The sequence below is a fragment of the Megascapheus bottae genome, chromosome 21 (genome assembly GCF_031878675.1).
Source record: "Megascapheus bottae isolate mThoBot1 chromosome 21, mThoBot2.hap1, whole genome shotgun sequence".
NCBI lineage: Eukaryota > Metazoa > Chordata > Mammalia > Rodentia > Geomyidae > Megascapheus > Megascapheus bottae.
The window spans coordinates 11699018-11713935 of NC_143529.1; the positions used below are offsets into that span (position 1 = coordinate 11699018).

General features: G+C 43.8%; 1 protein-coding gene across 1 annotated transcript in view; it reads left to right on the top strand.

Annotated features, from left to right (window-relative positions):
- Kiaa2012 (KIAA2012 ortholog) overlaps window positions 1-14918 on the top strand; it is a 104051-nt gene that overhangs the window by 16279 nt on the left and 72854 nt on the right. Inside the window, exons 5-10 of the mRNA XM_090354609.1 lie at window positions 2765-2907; window positions 4076-4259; window positions 4539-4681; window positions 7540-7708; window positions 12736-12882; window positions 14065-14229. Of these exons, the coding sequence (XP_090210735.1) occupies window positions 2765-2907; window positions 4076-4259; window positions 4539-4681; window positions 7540-7708; window positions 12736-12882; window positions 14065-14229 (951 nt within the window). The remainder of the gene's footprint in view (window positions 1-2764; window positions 2908-4075; window positions 4260-4538; window positions 4682-7539; window positions 7709-12735; window positions 12883-14064; window positions 14230-14918) is intronic.

Here is a 14918-nt window from a genome sequence, read left to right on the forward strand (position 1 = left end):
CTGGGACTCAGTTTCCTCATTTATAAAATGGGGTGAACACACCACTTTTACTTCACAGAGATGTATGTGGGAGTTCAATGAGCTAATGATGTACCTGGCACATAGTATATGTTCAATAAATATTAATTATAGACCTCCCTAGCTTTTTGTTTTTTTAAACATAATTACTAATTACAATGCCCAATTGCCCATGATCACAGGGACCAGAAAAAGCTACTTTCAAAGAAGGTCAAGGAGCTCAGAGGCTCTAACTTATACTCTGTTACATAGGGTTTTTTGTTTGTTTGTTTTGCTCAAACTCAGGGCCTGGGTATTGTCCCAGAGCCTTTGTGGTCAAGGCTAGTGCTCTACCGCTTGAGCCACAGATACACTTTCAGTATTTTGCTGGTTATATCAAGATGACAGTGTCACAGACTTTCCTGCCTGACCTTGTTTGAATCCCAATCCTTAGATTTCAGTCTCCTGAATAGCTAGGACTACAGATATGAGCCACTGGTACCTAGCTCTGAATGAAAGTTTTAACTTAATTTTCCTTTAGCCTCCATTTCTTTGTCAAATATTTCATCTGGAGAAGTAACAAACATCCTGGTCACCAGCCCCAGATCCCCAAATAATAAAATGCTGGCCTTGTCTGTATGCTCCTTGACTCCTCAGTTCAATCATCTCCTCCTGTCAGGGTTGTGAGAACTTACAGGAGAGAAGAGAGGTGAAAAAGTTCTAGATTGTTACCCCCAATCCATATATTTGAATGATCTGAACGCATAGTTTGAGGAACAGATAGGCTAAGTTTTGTTCTCCTTTCAACAACTCAAACTTGCAGTATTTTTCTTACAAACTTGTTTCTGTAAAGCCTAAATAATGAGCCAAGAGTCTGGCAATGGTGGCTTATACCTATAATCCTAGCTACTCAGGAGGCTGAGATGTGAGGAGAGTGGTTTAAAGCTAACCCCATGAGACTCTTATCTCCAATTAACCACCAGAAAACAGGAAGTGGTGCTATGGTTCAAAGTGGTAGAACACTAACCTCAAGTAAAAACGCTCAGTCAGACCCTGAGTTCAAACCTCATAACTGACAAAAATAAAAATAAGGAATAAAGGAAGGAAGGAAGGCAAGCCAGCCAAAGGATGACATTTACAGAGAAAAAGAGTTCTTGAGGGCTGGGCATGTGGCTTAGTGGTAGAGTGCTTACCTAGCATGCATGAAGCCTGGGGTTTGATTCCTCAGTACCATATAAACAGAAAAGGCTGGAAATAGCACAGTAGCTCAAGTGGTAGAGTGCTAACCTTGAGCAAAAGAAGCTCAGGGACAGTGCCCAGGCCCTGAGTTCAAGCCCCAGGACTAGAAAAAAAATTCTTGATAATGCTCACATAGATTGAATCCAATACTCACCCTTATCTGGGATATGGCCAGAAGGAAATGACCTCTCTTCAGCCCATACCCACACTGCCATGCCCAACTTAGACACATGATGTATAAGCCAGTTGAGGAAGTGGCCATTTGGCTGGAGTTTCACTTCCTCCACCCCCAGAAGTATATCTGATTCCAGGTGAACACGACCAAGAAAGTTACACCAGCACTCTGCTTAATACCTATGAGTCAATCTAGAGACTGACACAAAAGGTCGTGGGTGCGACAGCCTGTACAGTGCGGGTGAGGTCTTCTCTGGGGCAAGCTAATGAGGCTAATGAGGAATACCCAGAACCCATGAGACTTCTTGAACTATTAAAGCCTAGGCAGACTTTTAAACCTAAGCCACGGCCTGCCTCTCATTTACCAATACTCCTGGAACAACTTCAAACCACAGCGACCTTCAGAAGCCAATGGGCAGAAGAGAGCGGGAGGGAGGGAGCAGCTCCAGCCATGGGCATTTGATTGTGAGTCCGATGACACCAAGGATGGGAATGGGGAAGACAGGCAAGGGCTGGAAAGCCCAGAGGAAAGTGGATCAGGAAACTGTGGGGAGGAGAAAGAACTCTGCAAGTCCAGTGGCCCCCATCCCAGAGAACCTCTCGAGGCATCCAGAGCCCCCAGTTGAAAGACAATCCTACTTTGTTTCACCAAGTTGCATGCTGGGAGTAGAGGTATGACCAAAGCTTGGCTCCAAACAAGGAAGTTTTGCCAGGCTGTTTCAGCAATAAATCTACCTTGAGTAAGTGATGAAAATTGCTGCAGGACCCTTTAAACCATCGACGAAAGATTTTGTTAACTATGCTGGAGTCATCTGTTGACTCAGATTCTGAGGGCTGCAGACAGGGCAAATCCAGAGAGCTAAGCAGATAGACTCCACTGCCTCCAGTAGAGGTTTTCCCAAGTAAACAACCAGAAGATCCCCAAGAATCCCGAAATCTTGTTTCAGATTGATTATCTCAACCACACAGCAGGACAACCTCATGCACGGCAAAACATCCACCATGCTCACAGGGCATGCAGGACTGTCACCATGGCTACTTGAACACTCAGCAAGGACACAAGCAAGAATTCAGTCTCTCTGTTTTGCAGATGAGGAAACAGTGCCCAGGCAGCAAGGCTTCCACCGGGAGTCCCTTGACACCTTGAACAGCTATGTGTCCACCCAGTTAATAGCGCCATTTCCACGAGGCATTATCAGAAATACAGAAATAAAGTGGGGGTCGGCAGCAGGAGAAACAAGGGTCAGGACCACTTTTTTTGTTCAGAGAAGCAGTAAGGATGGAGGGAGCAACAGCAGCAGAAGACCTGTTTCCCAGCCACCCTGCCAGCTGACCCCACTGCTCACCTTTGCAGGTCAACAGGGCCTGGATGAAGACAAAGTTGGGGCTGGTCGATACATGGATCTCGGCCCTACAGCCCAGAACCATGGCGGTAAGGGGACTCACTGGCGACCACTCAGGAAGCAGTCCCAGCAAGAAGCCGAACCCCGGGCCCAGGTACCATCTCAGCTGGTTCCCTTCTGTCATTGTTCTTCTTGACTTGAGAGGGGATTCTCTCTCCTTTAATCATTTCTTGGGTGCTTTCACCCTTTAACTACTCTAACCCAAAATGTGGCCTGATGTCAAATGCTCCTTGAAAAAAAAAGATATCCTTAGACAAATGCATTTGAGAGATACTGCATATGTAGTCTCCCCAGAAAGTGACAATACACACATGGACATGAAATCATCAGCTTCATGCTGGAAAACTCCAGGTTTTTTCAAATCACAATCGAAGCCCCTCTTTGACTCTTCATCCCCACCTAGGCAGTGGTAGACTTGTCCAGGAAAAGAAAAAATAATCTCTTGGCCTTAGACTTAATTTGAGCCTTGTGCTTAGTAGTTTTAATAAACCCATCTAAAAAACTTTTCAACTTTGAGCCCCTCTATCAGACAAAACTGTAATCATATATATCACAAGGCTACTGTAGGATTAAATGAGTTAAAATGTAAAAAGGTTTTCTAAACTCTAAGGAGTGTGTGTGTGTGTGTGTGTGTGTGTGTGTGTGTGTGTTACATAACATTCAGAGCAACATAGAGAATACCTGCTTACATCTTGAATAAATTTGCTTATGTAAGCAGGTCACTTGCCAAGGAAAATAGGAAGAGGGAAAAGAAGCACACAGTGGAAGAGGAGGGAGGAGAAATATTTTATGATAATGCAACTACTTTCTTTTGATTTTTCAATTTTATTGGTAATAACGCACTCAGACCTGGGCCAGGAGTTTGATCTAGTGGTAGAGTTTTTGCCTAGCATGCGGAAAGACCCAGGTTCAATTCCTCAGTAGCATAAATATAAAAAAAGCTGGAAATGATGCTATGGCTCAAGTGGTAGATGATAGCATTGAGAAAGCCCAAGGACAGTGCTCAAGCCCTGGAGTTCAAGCCCCAGGACTAGAAAAAAAAAAAGCCATCAAACATAGTTATATCAATCCCTACTAAAAAAGTGTTGCAGAGTAATAAACAATACTAGAAATCTTACTATTATAACCTTATTTGACTTCTCAGCTTGCAAAAGAAATTCCATTCTTGAGTCCACACATCCAGCCACAAGGGCTGTTAGAGGAAGTTGTCTTGTTCCTTTGTGATGGCCTGTTTACAGGACTGTGCATCTGTTGTTCCCTAGGATACATCAACAGGGAATCACCTTTGTATTCGTGCTTCAGAGGAAAGCCACAATGCAAGCACACAGCAAGCCTCCAGGAAGGCCCTTGGGCATGCCTGCATAGGTCATTCTCCATTCCCGAGTGACAAATCCCACATCACATTTTATGGAGGTGCCTTCCCCAGTAGAAAGGCAGATCTCAGCGGTAAGAAGTCAAACGTCTCCCTCACTGGGCTGGGCAAGGCTAATCCCCCAGAGTTACTTGAGAACCCAAGCACACCTAATGTCACTTGTTTGACTCACTTTAGACAATAGCTAGCAGAGTCCAGCTGGATGAGAGACTGAGACCTTGGTCCCTGGATTCTGCCTTAGCTGAAGCTATGGCCGGCTCAGTACCCAGCACTCTCCCTATTTTCAAAAGATAAAAATTGAAAATCAACTGTTCTCCCCAATAGCTGTCCCTAACAAGCTCTCATTTCTACAGACAAACAAAGGAACATGAAACCCAGCCAGGCCAGAAGCAGCCACTTGTCACAGGAGCCTCCTGTTGAAAGATGTCTTTTCCCTCCTATACCATCTGCCACTGGCTTAGAACAAAACACACCTGCCGGTGGAAAGAAAAACAAGGTGTGTATCTATGTGTGTGTGTGTGTGTGTGTGTGTGTGTGTGTGTGTGTACATGCACATCTGTGTGTAATTAATCCCAAGCTCAAAACTCAAAGGGATATCTCAACAGAAGACTAGCTCCTCTAACATCTACACTCACCAGGTGCAGTTGGACTGGAGTCACTTAATGTTGGAAATCATAAAATGCTAGGAATTTCATCTGTTTTCAGTTATACCATAAAGCATATGCTATTACGATACTCTCTCGGGGTTCAACAGAATCCTTTGTTCTGTTAAGGGAATGGGTTGGTTTTTAACACACACACACACACACACACACACACACACACACACACACACACCCCGGATAGAATTTGAACTTGAAAGCAATTGATCCACTTCAAATTCAAAATGCTGGTGAGGTATCCAGTTCAATAGAAGTTATATCTCTCACCTTGGCAAAATACAGGGCAAATTTGCAAATTTATTAACTTCCTTCAGAAATCAAGAATACTTTTTCCTTAAAGAGGTCCTCAGCAATCTCTAATCTGGTCCTACCTAGCATTCCATAAGTCTTCATAGTTTGGAGGCACCAATCAATAAGGAAGGAGGATACACAAGGGCTCCAGAAAGTTCTGCTCTGAAGCAGCCTGGTGAATAGTAACAGGTCACACATGTACTTAGCCGCAGTGACCTTATCCACGTGCCAGCCTCTGAGGGCTGGAGAAAGGAGGAGGAGAGATGATGTACTTTTAGGAGCTTATCTTGGGTCCAGTTGGGAAGTAGTGGAATATTAAGTCATTATGAAGATGCATGCCATCCGAAGTAGGCCTAACAAGTTCTAGCCACCGCAGTGGTCCTGGCACCAAGGAGGGAAATTGTTTTCACTCTGTTCAGGATTGTCTCAGATTTCCTGTGGCTGAACTTATCTAAACCTTTCCATCCATCCCAGAGGGTCTTTGTCTTTCCCAGGTTCCTTGGGACCAGGAGTAAGTGACAGGCCAGACTACCATTGTCCCCACAGGTCTAAGAAAAGCCCTTGATCTCACTGGGCCAGTCCAGCACTGAGCCGGCTCAGAGGAAAGGAGTCCCTTCCCTCAACCCATGTATTCACTCAACAGAGGAAAGCAATATTTTCCACCATATTAAAACGCGGTGTAAATTTCTAATTGGAATAAAGAAATTAAGTCTTGACTTGTCAGCCCTACCTCACACAAATAATTTGAGTTTCCACACAGATTCCTCAATGCAATCTTTGTCTAACAAAACGCACAAGGTCAGTATTCACAAAAGGGCAGTTGGTGGGCAGCAGCACCTGGACAGGGAAGGTCTTCAGGAATATAAAGATCTTATGTGCGTGTGTTTGGTTAATCGTTTTCCTAATGTCTCAAAATTATAAATATTACCTTGCATAAATCAGGTAGAATTTCCTTCCTTAATCAACTCTCTTAAGTATGTAGGATGCCTATGTGTGTTTCTGATCACTTCTCTTCTGAAAAAAGGAGAATGTTTTCATTTTTCCTCCTGTGAAATAGAGCTCTCTGAAATCCAGCACCTAACATATTTCATTGAGACAAGATCATATGCTAAAAGTTGCAAACTAAAAGTGAAAATTTCAGCAACTTCTGAATAATTGGAAACAGGAGACTCTACTACTCATATTGCATCTTCTTCTCTCCCTTCTTTCTTCCCTCCCTCCCTCCCTCTCTTTCTCTCTCAGTGATTCTTTTTCAGTTATGTTCATATTACACAAGTGTGGGGAAGCTCAGACTTTCTGCTAAGAACCAATTTGGGAGTGTGTGTGTGGTGTGTGTGTAAAGTAGATTCTAGGGCTGGGAGCATGACCTAGTGGTGGAGTGATTGCCTAGCATCTATCAAGCCCTGGGTTCGATTCCTCAGTACCACATACACAAAAGCCAGAAGTGGTGCTGTGGCTCAAGTGGTAGAGCACTAGCCTTGAGAAACAAATCCCAAGGACAGTGCCCAGGCCCTGAGTTCAACCCCCAGACCTGGCAAAAATAAATAAATAAATAAATAAATAAATAAATAAATAAATAAAAATAGATTCTAACTGTGATGGCAAATGACTTTAATCCCATTGCTTGGGAGGAAGGATCATGAGTTCAAGTCTATCCTGAGCTACTTAACAAGTTCAAGGCCAGTCAAAGCTACAAAGTGAAACTCTGTCTCAGAAAACCAAAGCTAGGGACATAGTTCAAGAGTTCTGAGTGCTTTCCTACATGTTCAAAATCCCAAGTTTGATCTAGAGTAAGGAGAGAGAGAGAGAGAGAGAGAGAGAGAGAGAGAGAGAGAGAGAGAGAGAGAGAGAGAAAGAGAGAGAGAGATCTATTTCCAAACACTAGTGTAGCTGCATATTTTAATTTTAATCTTTACAACTTTATAAGGTAGTTATAAGGTAGTTGAAGCCTAGACAGGTTACATGAGGTAGACAGACACAAATGCATCTTCCTGTTTTCTCTCATTTCTTACCTGAAAATGGAACAATGGTTTACACCTTGCTTGGTCCTTTAACAATATGGAAGCGATTTCTCCTTTTCCGAAACCTCAGCTATTTTAGTTTATCCCATATCTGTTTCCCCAGTCACAGTGAAGAAACTGTCCTCTCAAAGGCACTTAAACTTACATTGCTGATAACCCTCTGAGAACTCAAGAGGCAGAAGTAACAGAGCCGTGCATCAAAGCTCCAAGGAGACAAGAGAAGCTGCAACTCCGAGGTTAGGTACCCAGCATCCAATTGGCTAGACTCACTTTTCCCAGCAGGACCTATACAAGAAACACAATCAGAAACAATATTGTTGTCCCTGCAGGCGGTAGGGTTTGGATACCTGCCATGTTATTTTTGTTTAAATTTTCTCCAGGCACCAAAGACTTTGAAATTACCTCCTGTCTCAAAAGAACTACGCAGAGTTCTTGACCCCCTGAGATGCCAATTTAAAGCCAATGAACCCCCAACAGAGCTATTCATCATCCCCATGGAGCTTCATTTCCACACTCAACACCCCCCAAAAGAGAAGGCCTGCAGAAGAGGTAAGTTCCCTGCAGATGGATACTGAGTTCCTGGGAGAACTCAGGCACACCAAAAGGGACTGAGATTTGGGGCCTTGCCACCCCAATCCTGCCAAATCAAGGCCAAGCCTCCTAGCATGATCTTCATCAGAGTCTTTTTTAAGAGAAGGATCATGGGTAAGATCTAGAAGTCATCTTTTCTGCCATATTCAATTCCATTTTTTTTTTGAGGGTCATAGGGCTTGAACTTGGCCTGGGCCATTGTCCCTGAACTCTTCAGCTCAAGGCTACCACCCTACCCTAGAGCCATTGGAGATAAGAGTCTCAGGTCCTTTTTGTACCAGGGGGCTGGCTTTGAACTTTGATCCTCAGATCTCAGCCTCCTGAATAGCTAGGATTACAGGTGTGAGCCACTGGACCCAGCTCAAATCCATTTTTAAAATATCTATTGAGGGCTGGAAGTTTGGCTTAGTGGTAGAGGGCTTGCCTAGCATGCACGAAGACCCAGATTTAATTCCTCAGTACTATATACATAGAAGAGCCAGAAGTGGTGCTATGGCTCAAGTGGTAGAGTGCTAGCCTTGAGGAAAGGCCAAGGACATTGCCTAGGCCCTGAGTTCAAGCCTCAGCCAAAAAAAATGGCAAAAAAAAAAAATCTATTGAGTCCTTCATTTGAGCAATGCATCGTATTAAGCTGTGAAAGAACAGGAAGATAGATATACGTATAAATAAATAATGCACTATTGATATTATAAAGATGCAAGAATTTGGACCAGGTAGCTCAAGTCTATAATCCTAGCTACTTGGAAAGTGGAAATGGAGAACTGTGAGTCAGGGAAAAAAGTTTGAAAGACTCCATCTCCACCAATGATTGGGTAAGGTAGTATTCACCCTTATCCCAGCGTTGAGAGAAAGCACAATAGTTAGGTACAGTGATATGTGCCTGTCATTCCCAGCAACAGAGAAAAACACAAGAAAGAGAATTACAGGTCAGGCTGACTCAGGTATACAATGAGATTCTACATCAAAAATAACTAACACAAAATGGAGCTAGAAGTACAGCTCAAATTATTAACCCTTCACCAGGCACCAGTGGCTCATGCCTGTAATCCTAGTTACTCAGGAGGCTGAGATCTGAGGATCATGGTTCAAAGCCAGCCCAAGCACTAGTGTCTGAGAGACTCTTATCTTCAGTTAACTATCAGAAACTGGAAGTGGCACTGTGGCTCAAGTGGTGGAATGCTCCTTGAGCTGAAGAGCTCAGGGCCAGTGCTAAGGCCCAGGGTACAAGTCCCATGACTGACAAATAAAATTATTAGTAGTAATAATTAGTAAGTGTGGGGTTCTGAGTTCAATTCTCAGTACTGCCTGGAGCAGGTGGGGGGAGGGGAATTTTCAGGCATCTTACAAAAATAAATAACTACAGCATATAAAACAAGGTAACTAAAATAGAAATTGATGGGACCAGGATCATGGCCTAGTGATAGAGTGCTTGCCCAGGGTTGGATTCCTCTATACCACATACATATAAAAAGCCAGAAGTGGTGCTGTGGCTCAAGTGGTAGAGTGCTAGCCTTGAGGAAAGCCCAAGGACAGTACTCAGGGCCTGAGTCCAAGCCCCAGGACTGGCAGGAAAAAAAAAAAAGAATAGAAATTGAAAAGGAAAAACTTGGTTAAAAGGAACAAAAGAGCCAGGCATGGTGGTTCACGCCTGTGATCCTAGCTGGTCAGGCAGCTGAGATCTGAGGATCAAGGTTCAAAGCCAGCCAGGCACAAAAGAACCTGAGACTCTTATCTCCAATTAACCTCTAGAAAACAGGAAGTGGGGCTTGGCTCAACAGTAGGGCGGTAGCCTTGAGCTGAAGAGCTCAGGAACAGCGCCCAGCTCAGGCTGCACCCCTTATAATCTGGAGGATTATAAAAATCTGGAGGAATCCAGACTTTTTTTGGTCTGTTTGCTTTTTTGAGTCTCATTATATAACCCAGGTTGGCCTCAAATTCACCACCCTCCTACCTCTGCCTTCCAAATGCGGAACCCAAAAGTTCTTGCATAAGTAAACACTAGATTTTAGCTGTTTTCTTTCTTTCTTTCTTTCTTTCTTTTTTTTTTTTTTTGCCAGTCCTGGGGCTAGAACTCAGGGCCTGAGCACTGTCCTTGGGCTTTCCCAAGGCTAGAGCTCTACCACTTGAGCCATAGCACCACTTCTGGGTTTTCTATGTATGTGGTATCAACAAATTGAACTTGGGTCTTCGTGCATGCTAGGCAGCAGTCTACCATTTAGCTGATTTTTCTATACCCAAGGTTAAAAATAATTCTTGGGTATTTAGACCTTCACTTAATAAAAGAGAAAAGTTTGTCCTTTCTATTTGATTATATAACAGATGACTTGTACAATACTTGTCAGGGCAGAGATTTTTATGCCTTTAAGCTAAATTCTTAGAGAGCATAGGCCAGGGAAGGATTAATTCCAAGTGGGGCAGGAAGGCCTGTGAAAGGTGAAATCCCATCTGGCTTTCTCCTAAGTCATTCCTGTCCAAGGCAGGGTTTTGCTACTGGAATTTCTCTGGGCAGTCTGAGGCAACAATGACTCCAGTCCTGAGGGAATCTAAGCTTTCTAGCTATGAGCTTTTATTAGGGAATCTTGAGTTCTAGGAATCCAAGGGTGTTTGAAATGAGAAATCTAACTGGTGAATATAAAAGCTAATGAAGGTAGCACTGGGAACTCTGGAGGCTCATCCATATGTAATCCTCGCTACTTAGGAGGCTGAAATCTAAGGATCCAGGTTCAAAGCCTACCCAGGTAGGAAAGTCTATGAAACTCATCTCTAATTCCTCACAGAAAAAGCCCAAAGTGATGCTGTGGTAGTGCCAGCCTTGAGCAAAAGAAACTAAGGGACAGTGTTCAGGCCGAGTCCAAACCCCAGAACTTAAAAAAAAAAAAAAGCCTAAATCTTAATTGTGTGGATGAATACATTTGTCAAAGTTAATTTCTAGCAAGCCTTGAGTTCAACCCCTAGTACTGCCCCCCCAAAGAAAAACAACCATAAAATATTCCTCAACAACAAAAAATGATGGGCAACAACAAAATTTATTAAATTGTATGTTTAAGATCTGTATATTTGGGCTGGGAACGTGGCTTAGTGGTACAGTGCTTGCCTAGCATGTATAAAGCCTCAGTACCACATAAACAGAAAAAGCCACAAGTAGTGCTGTGACTGAGTAGTAGAGATGCTAGCTTTGAACAAAAGAAGCTCAGGGATAGTGCTCAGGCCCTGAATTCAAGCCCCAGGACTGGGGAGCTTGGAGGGGAGAAGTTTGTATATTTGCATGCCTATCTATAACCCCAGCTCTGAAAAGAAAGAGGCTAATGAGGAGCTGTGGCTCACACCTGTAATCCTAGCTACTCAGAAGGCTAAAATCTGAGGATTGTGGTTCAACGCCACCCTGGGCACAAAAGTCTGTGAAACTCTTATCTCCAGTTAACAGAAAACTGGAACTGGCACTGTGGCTCAAATGGTAGAGCTGAAGTGGTAGAGGCTCAAGCTCAAGAGCTCAGTAACAATGCTCAGACCCAGAGTTCAAGCCCCATGACCACCACCAACAACAACAAAAAAAGAGGCTAGAGGATAGTGAATTCAGGACCAGCCAGGTGACTTAATAAGGCTCTATCTCAAGAAAATAAACAAAATATATATTTCGCTATATGTATACTGTACTTTTTACATTACTCAGCTCTTTGAAGAGATAACATAGTATATTAAAATATAGGACATTATTGTTCCAATGTGATTAGGCCAAAATATCAGGAAACAATTGAACTAAAAAGATAGTCTGAGGCCAGGTACTGTTGTTTCAGGCTGTTGTCCTCACTACTCAAGAGGCTGAGATCTGAGGATCACAGTTGGAAGGCAGCCCTAGTAAGGAATTAACCAACAGAAAACTGGAGGTGGCTTAAAGTGGCAGAGTGAGCTTGCCTTGAGCTCTAAAAAGAGGTCAGGAACGGTGCCCAGGCCCTGAGTTTAAGCCGATGACTGCGACCAACAACAACAACAAAAGAAGTTTGACATTGCTGATTCCAAGAGGTGGGACATGTCAACTCATGCAGAACCCTTATGGTGAAGCAACACGGTGACAGAAGTCAGAAACAGAGCATGCTCAAGAGTCTTGTGTTTCTGGCAGGGAGAATGGGCAAAGATTGGCAAGTTCAAATAACTCTGAGGGCACGAGGATATAGGGAATGTCCTTAATTCTCTGCTGCCGACCCTGGAGTGGTTCGGGAAGGAGGATAGTGAGCCAGTAGTATAAGTACTCAATAAAAGGAGGTAGCTAGGGAGTTCAAGGGACTGAATCTGTTGGTTTGTGTTAATAGGTACACTCACAGACTAGTCATTTACTTTCACTAGGAGCTGGCTAAGCCAAGGTTCTCTCCATGGAGGTTCTCCTGAATAAGTCTTACATGTCAAAATGTCAAGCAAAAAGAAGTACCCAAAGACAAAACTACTCACAAGAGTGGATTGTTAAGCTGGGCACCAATGGTTCATGCCTGTAATCCTAGCTATTCAGGAGGCTGAGATCTGAGAATCCCAGTTCAAAGCCAGCCTGGGCACTAAAGTCCATGAGACTCTTTCTAATTAACCACCAGAAAACCAGAAGGGCCTTGTGGCTCAAGGAGTAGGGTGGTAGCTTTGAGCTGAAGAGCCCAGGGACAGCACTCAGGCCCAGAGTTCAAGCCACCTGACTTGAAGAAGAAGAAGAGAGGAAGAGGAAGAGGAAGAGGAGGAAGAGGAAGAGGAAGGAGAAGGAGAAGAAGAAGAAGAGGAGAGGGGGAAGAAGTTGTTAGTCTTCTAAAGATCAGCAACTTGGCTAAGTCAGGTCTGTTGACTTCTCCTCCCTAGAACCAATCACTGTACTTAAAACAATGAGGTACTATCATAATCACTACCCTGGAGTCAGGGGATGGGCATATGGCTTAAGTAGGAGAGAGGTGATTCCTACCAAAATAAACAACAATCATCTACTACAGGTTGACTTTCTCTTTGTCACATAGGTGCTCTATGTCATGAACCAGAAACAGAAATGGAAGAGGCCAAGATTTTATGGAGACCTCCTCTGAAGTATACATCACTATCAAGGTCAAAGAGGATAATGGTGCACTTCCCTGTGGACATGCGCACAGACACACCCTTGTCTCAAGGTAGTTTCTTCCTCCCTCCAGCATCCCACAGGAATCTTACCCTGAAGGAAAGCAAAGCAAGACATAGCAGGGCCAACAGCCAAGAAAAATGAAGCTGGAAGGGAGGTTAGTGCATCCCATCTACTTTGTTCAGGCACTAGTTACCTTAACCAAAGTGCCTCAGAATAGCTAACTTAGTATCTAACTATCAAATTACTTACTTACTGTATCATCTCCCATAATACCATGCTTGCTCCCAGATATAAAATTGCACAAAACTCACCAAAATATTGCTGCATGCTCTATAGTCAACCTTGTCTTAAACAATGAAGTTTCATTTCTAATCTGTTTATGAATATGTACTTATTCATTTATTGGACTTTTCAGGACATCCTATGGTCATTTGCAATTACATGTATTGGTGTGTTTAATTTATATTTAAGGGTGTTCACTAGGTTCAGAGTAAGAGGCCATATTTAGAAAGTTACCTATGGAGCCTGTAAGCAGCAAGTACAAGATGCCAAAAGCACAAATGTCAAGTGAATGCAAAGCTCTGGTGGTTCAGGCCTGTAATCTTGGCTACTCAGGAAGCTAAGATCTGAGGACCTTGGTTCAAAGCTAGTCCAAGCAGAAAAGTCCATGAGACTCTGTATCTCCCAGATATAGAGCAGCACATATATGCATTTACCTGCTTTCATTTGGTCCTTGTAAACTGAATGTTTTATTTCCTATCAGTACATATCTTCCAAAAGTAAGAATACTCTCCTAACTACAATAGCTATCATACTTCAGAAAATTAACAGGACCTTAGCTGAATTGAAAAAGAGGAACAAAATTAAAAACAAGTGGAAAACAGCATCTTAAAACCCAGGGTCAATCAGTGGAGTTAGTAAAGAGATTTGCTCTCTTTCCTCCTCATTCAGAAGTTTTCTCACTCAGGTAAGGCCTGGTGGTTCACTTCCATAATCCTAGCACTCTAGATACTGAGGCACGAGAATCCTGAGTGCCACCCAGCTAAGGCTACATAGTAAGACACTGTCTCAAGAAGAAAATAAAAAGGGCTGGGAGTTTGGCCTAGTGGTAGAGTGCTTGCCTAGCATGCACGAAAAGCCAGGTTCGATTCCTCAGTACCACATACATAGAAAGAAGCCGGAAGTGGTGCTGAGGCTCTCCCTCATGCTTTGTCTCCCTTTGCTTTAGAAGATGATGATGGTCTATCTCCAACTGTGACCAGGCCACTGGATCTTCTACCCCCCACCAAAGAAAAAAAAAGCCTAGAGAGCCAGGGGGACCTGATCAGCCCCAGACCATCAGACTGCAAGATCCCCACATCTCCCTTGAATGTGGGGGCACTAGCAGCAGTTCAAGGTGATCATTCCCAGGTGCAAGGAGCCTCCACACCCCAACCCCTCCCCACCCCCACACCCCCCTGGCTTGTCTGTGGCTCAAGTCCAGAGGTACATGGCAGCCACGACGTAAGTGCCTCATTGAAAAGAAGGAACTGGCTGTGTTTCTGTGGGATTAGCATTTGCGTATATTCTTAAAGAGTCAGTACTTGTCTGGAGGGTTTGCTGCACTAACATGCAATGTCAGGCTGTTTGGTGCTTTCCTCAGCCTGGCAGCAGCATGTGGTAATGCTCCCTTTGCTCCTGGGGGACTCCACTGAGCCAGAGCCTGTCCCAGGAGCCTAGGGACCTGCAGTAGGGCCAGTCCTCAGGGGCAAGTCACTCTCCAGCCCAGAGCAGAGCAAAGACCTGTCTGTTCTTGAGGAGGAAAGGATGCTTGGGCCCTACTGAAAGATGAGACAGGCAAGCAACCATCCTCTTTGGCTTGGAGTTCCCATCCTGAAGATGACAGTGCAGGAGACTAAGATGCTTTTCCAAGAGCATTAATGTAAGAACAGTGCATTACCAGGCAGCTGCCTGAGGTTTTGATCTGACCTGAAAGTAGCTCATGAAATAAAAGTTGTAAGAATCTGAATTTCCCCCTGAAATCCCTATGAAGGTGCCATACACATATGGCCAGGCCACTGTTAGGAAAGTACAGTCCAGCTGCTG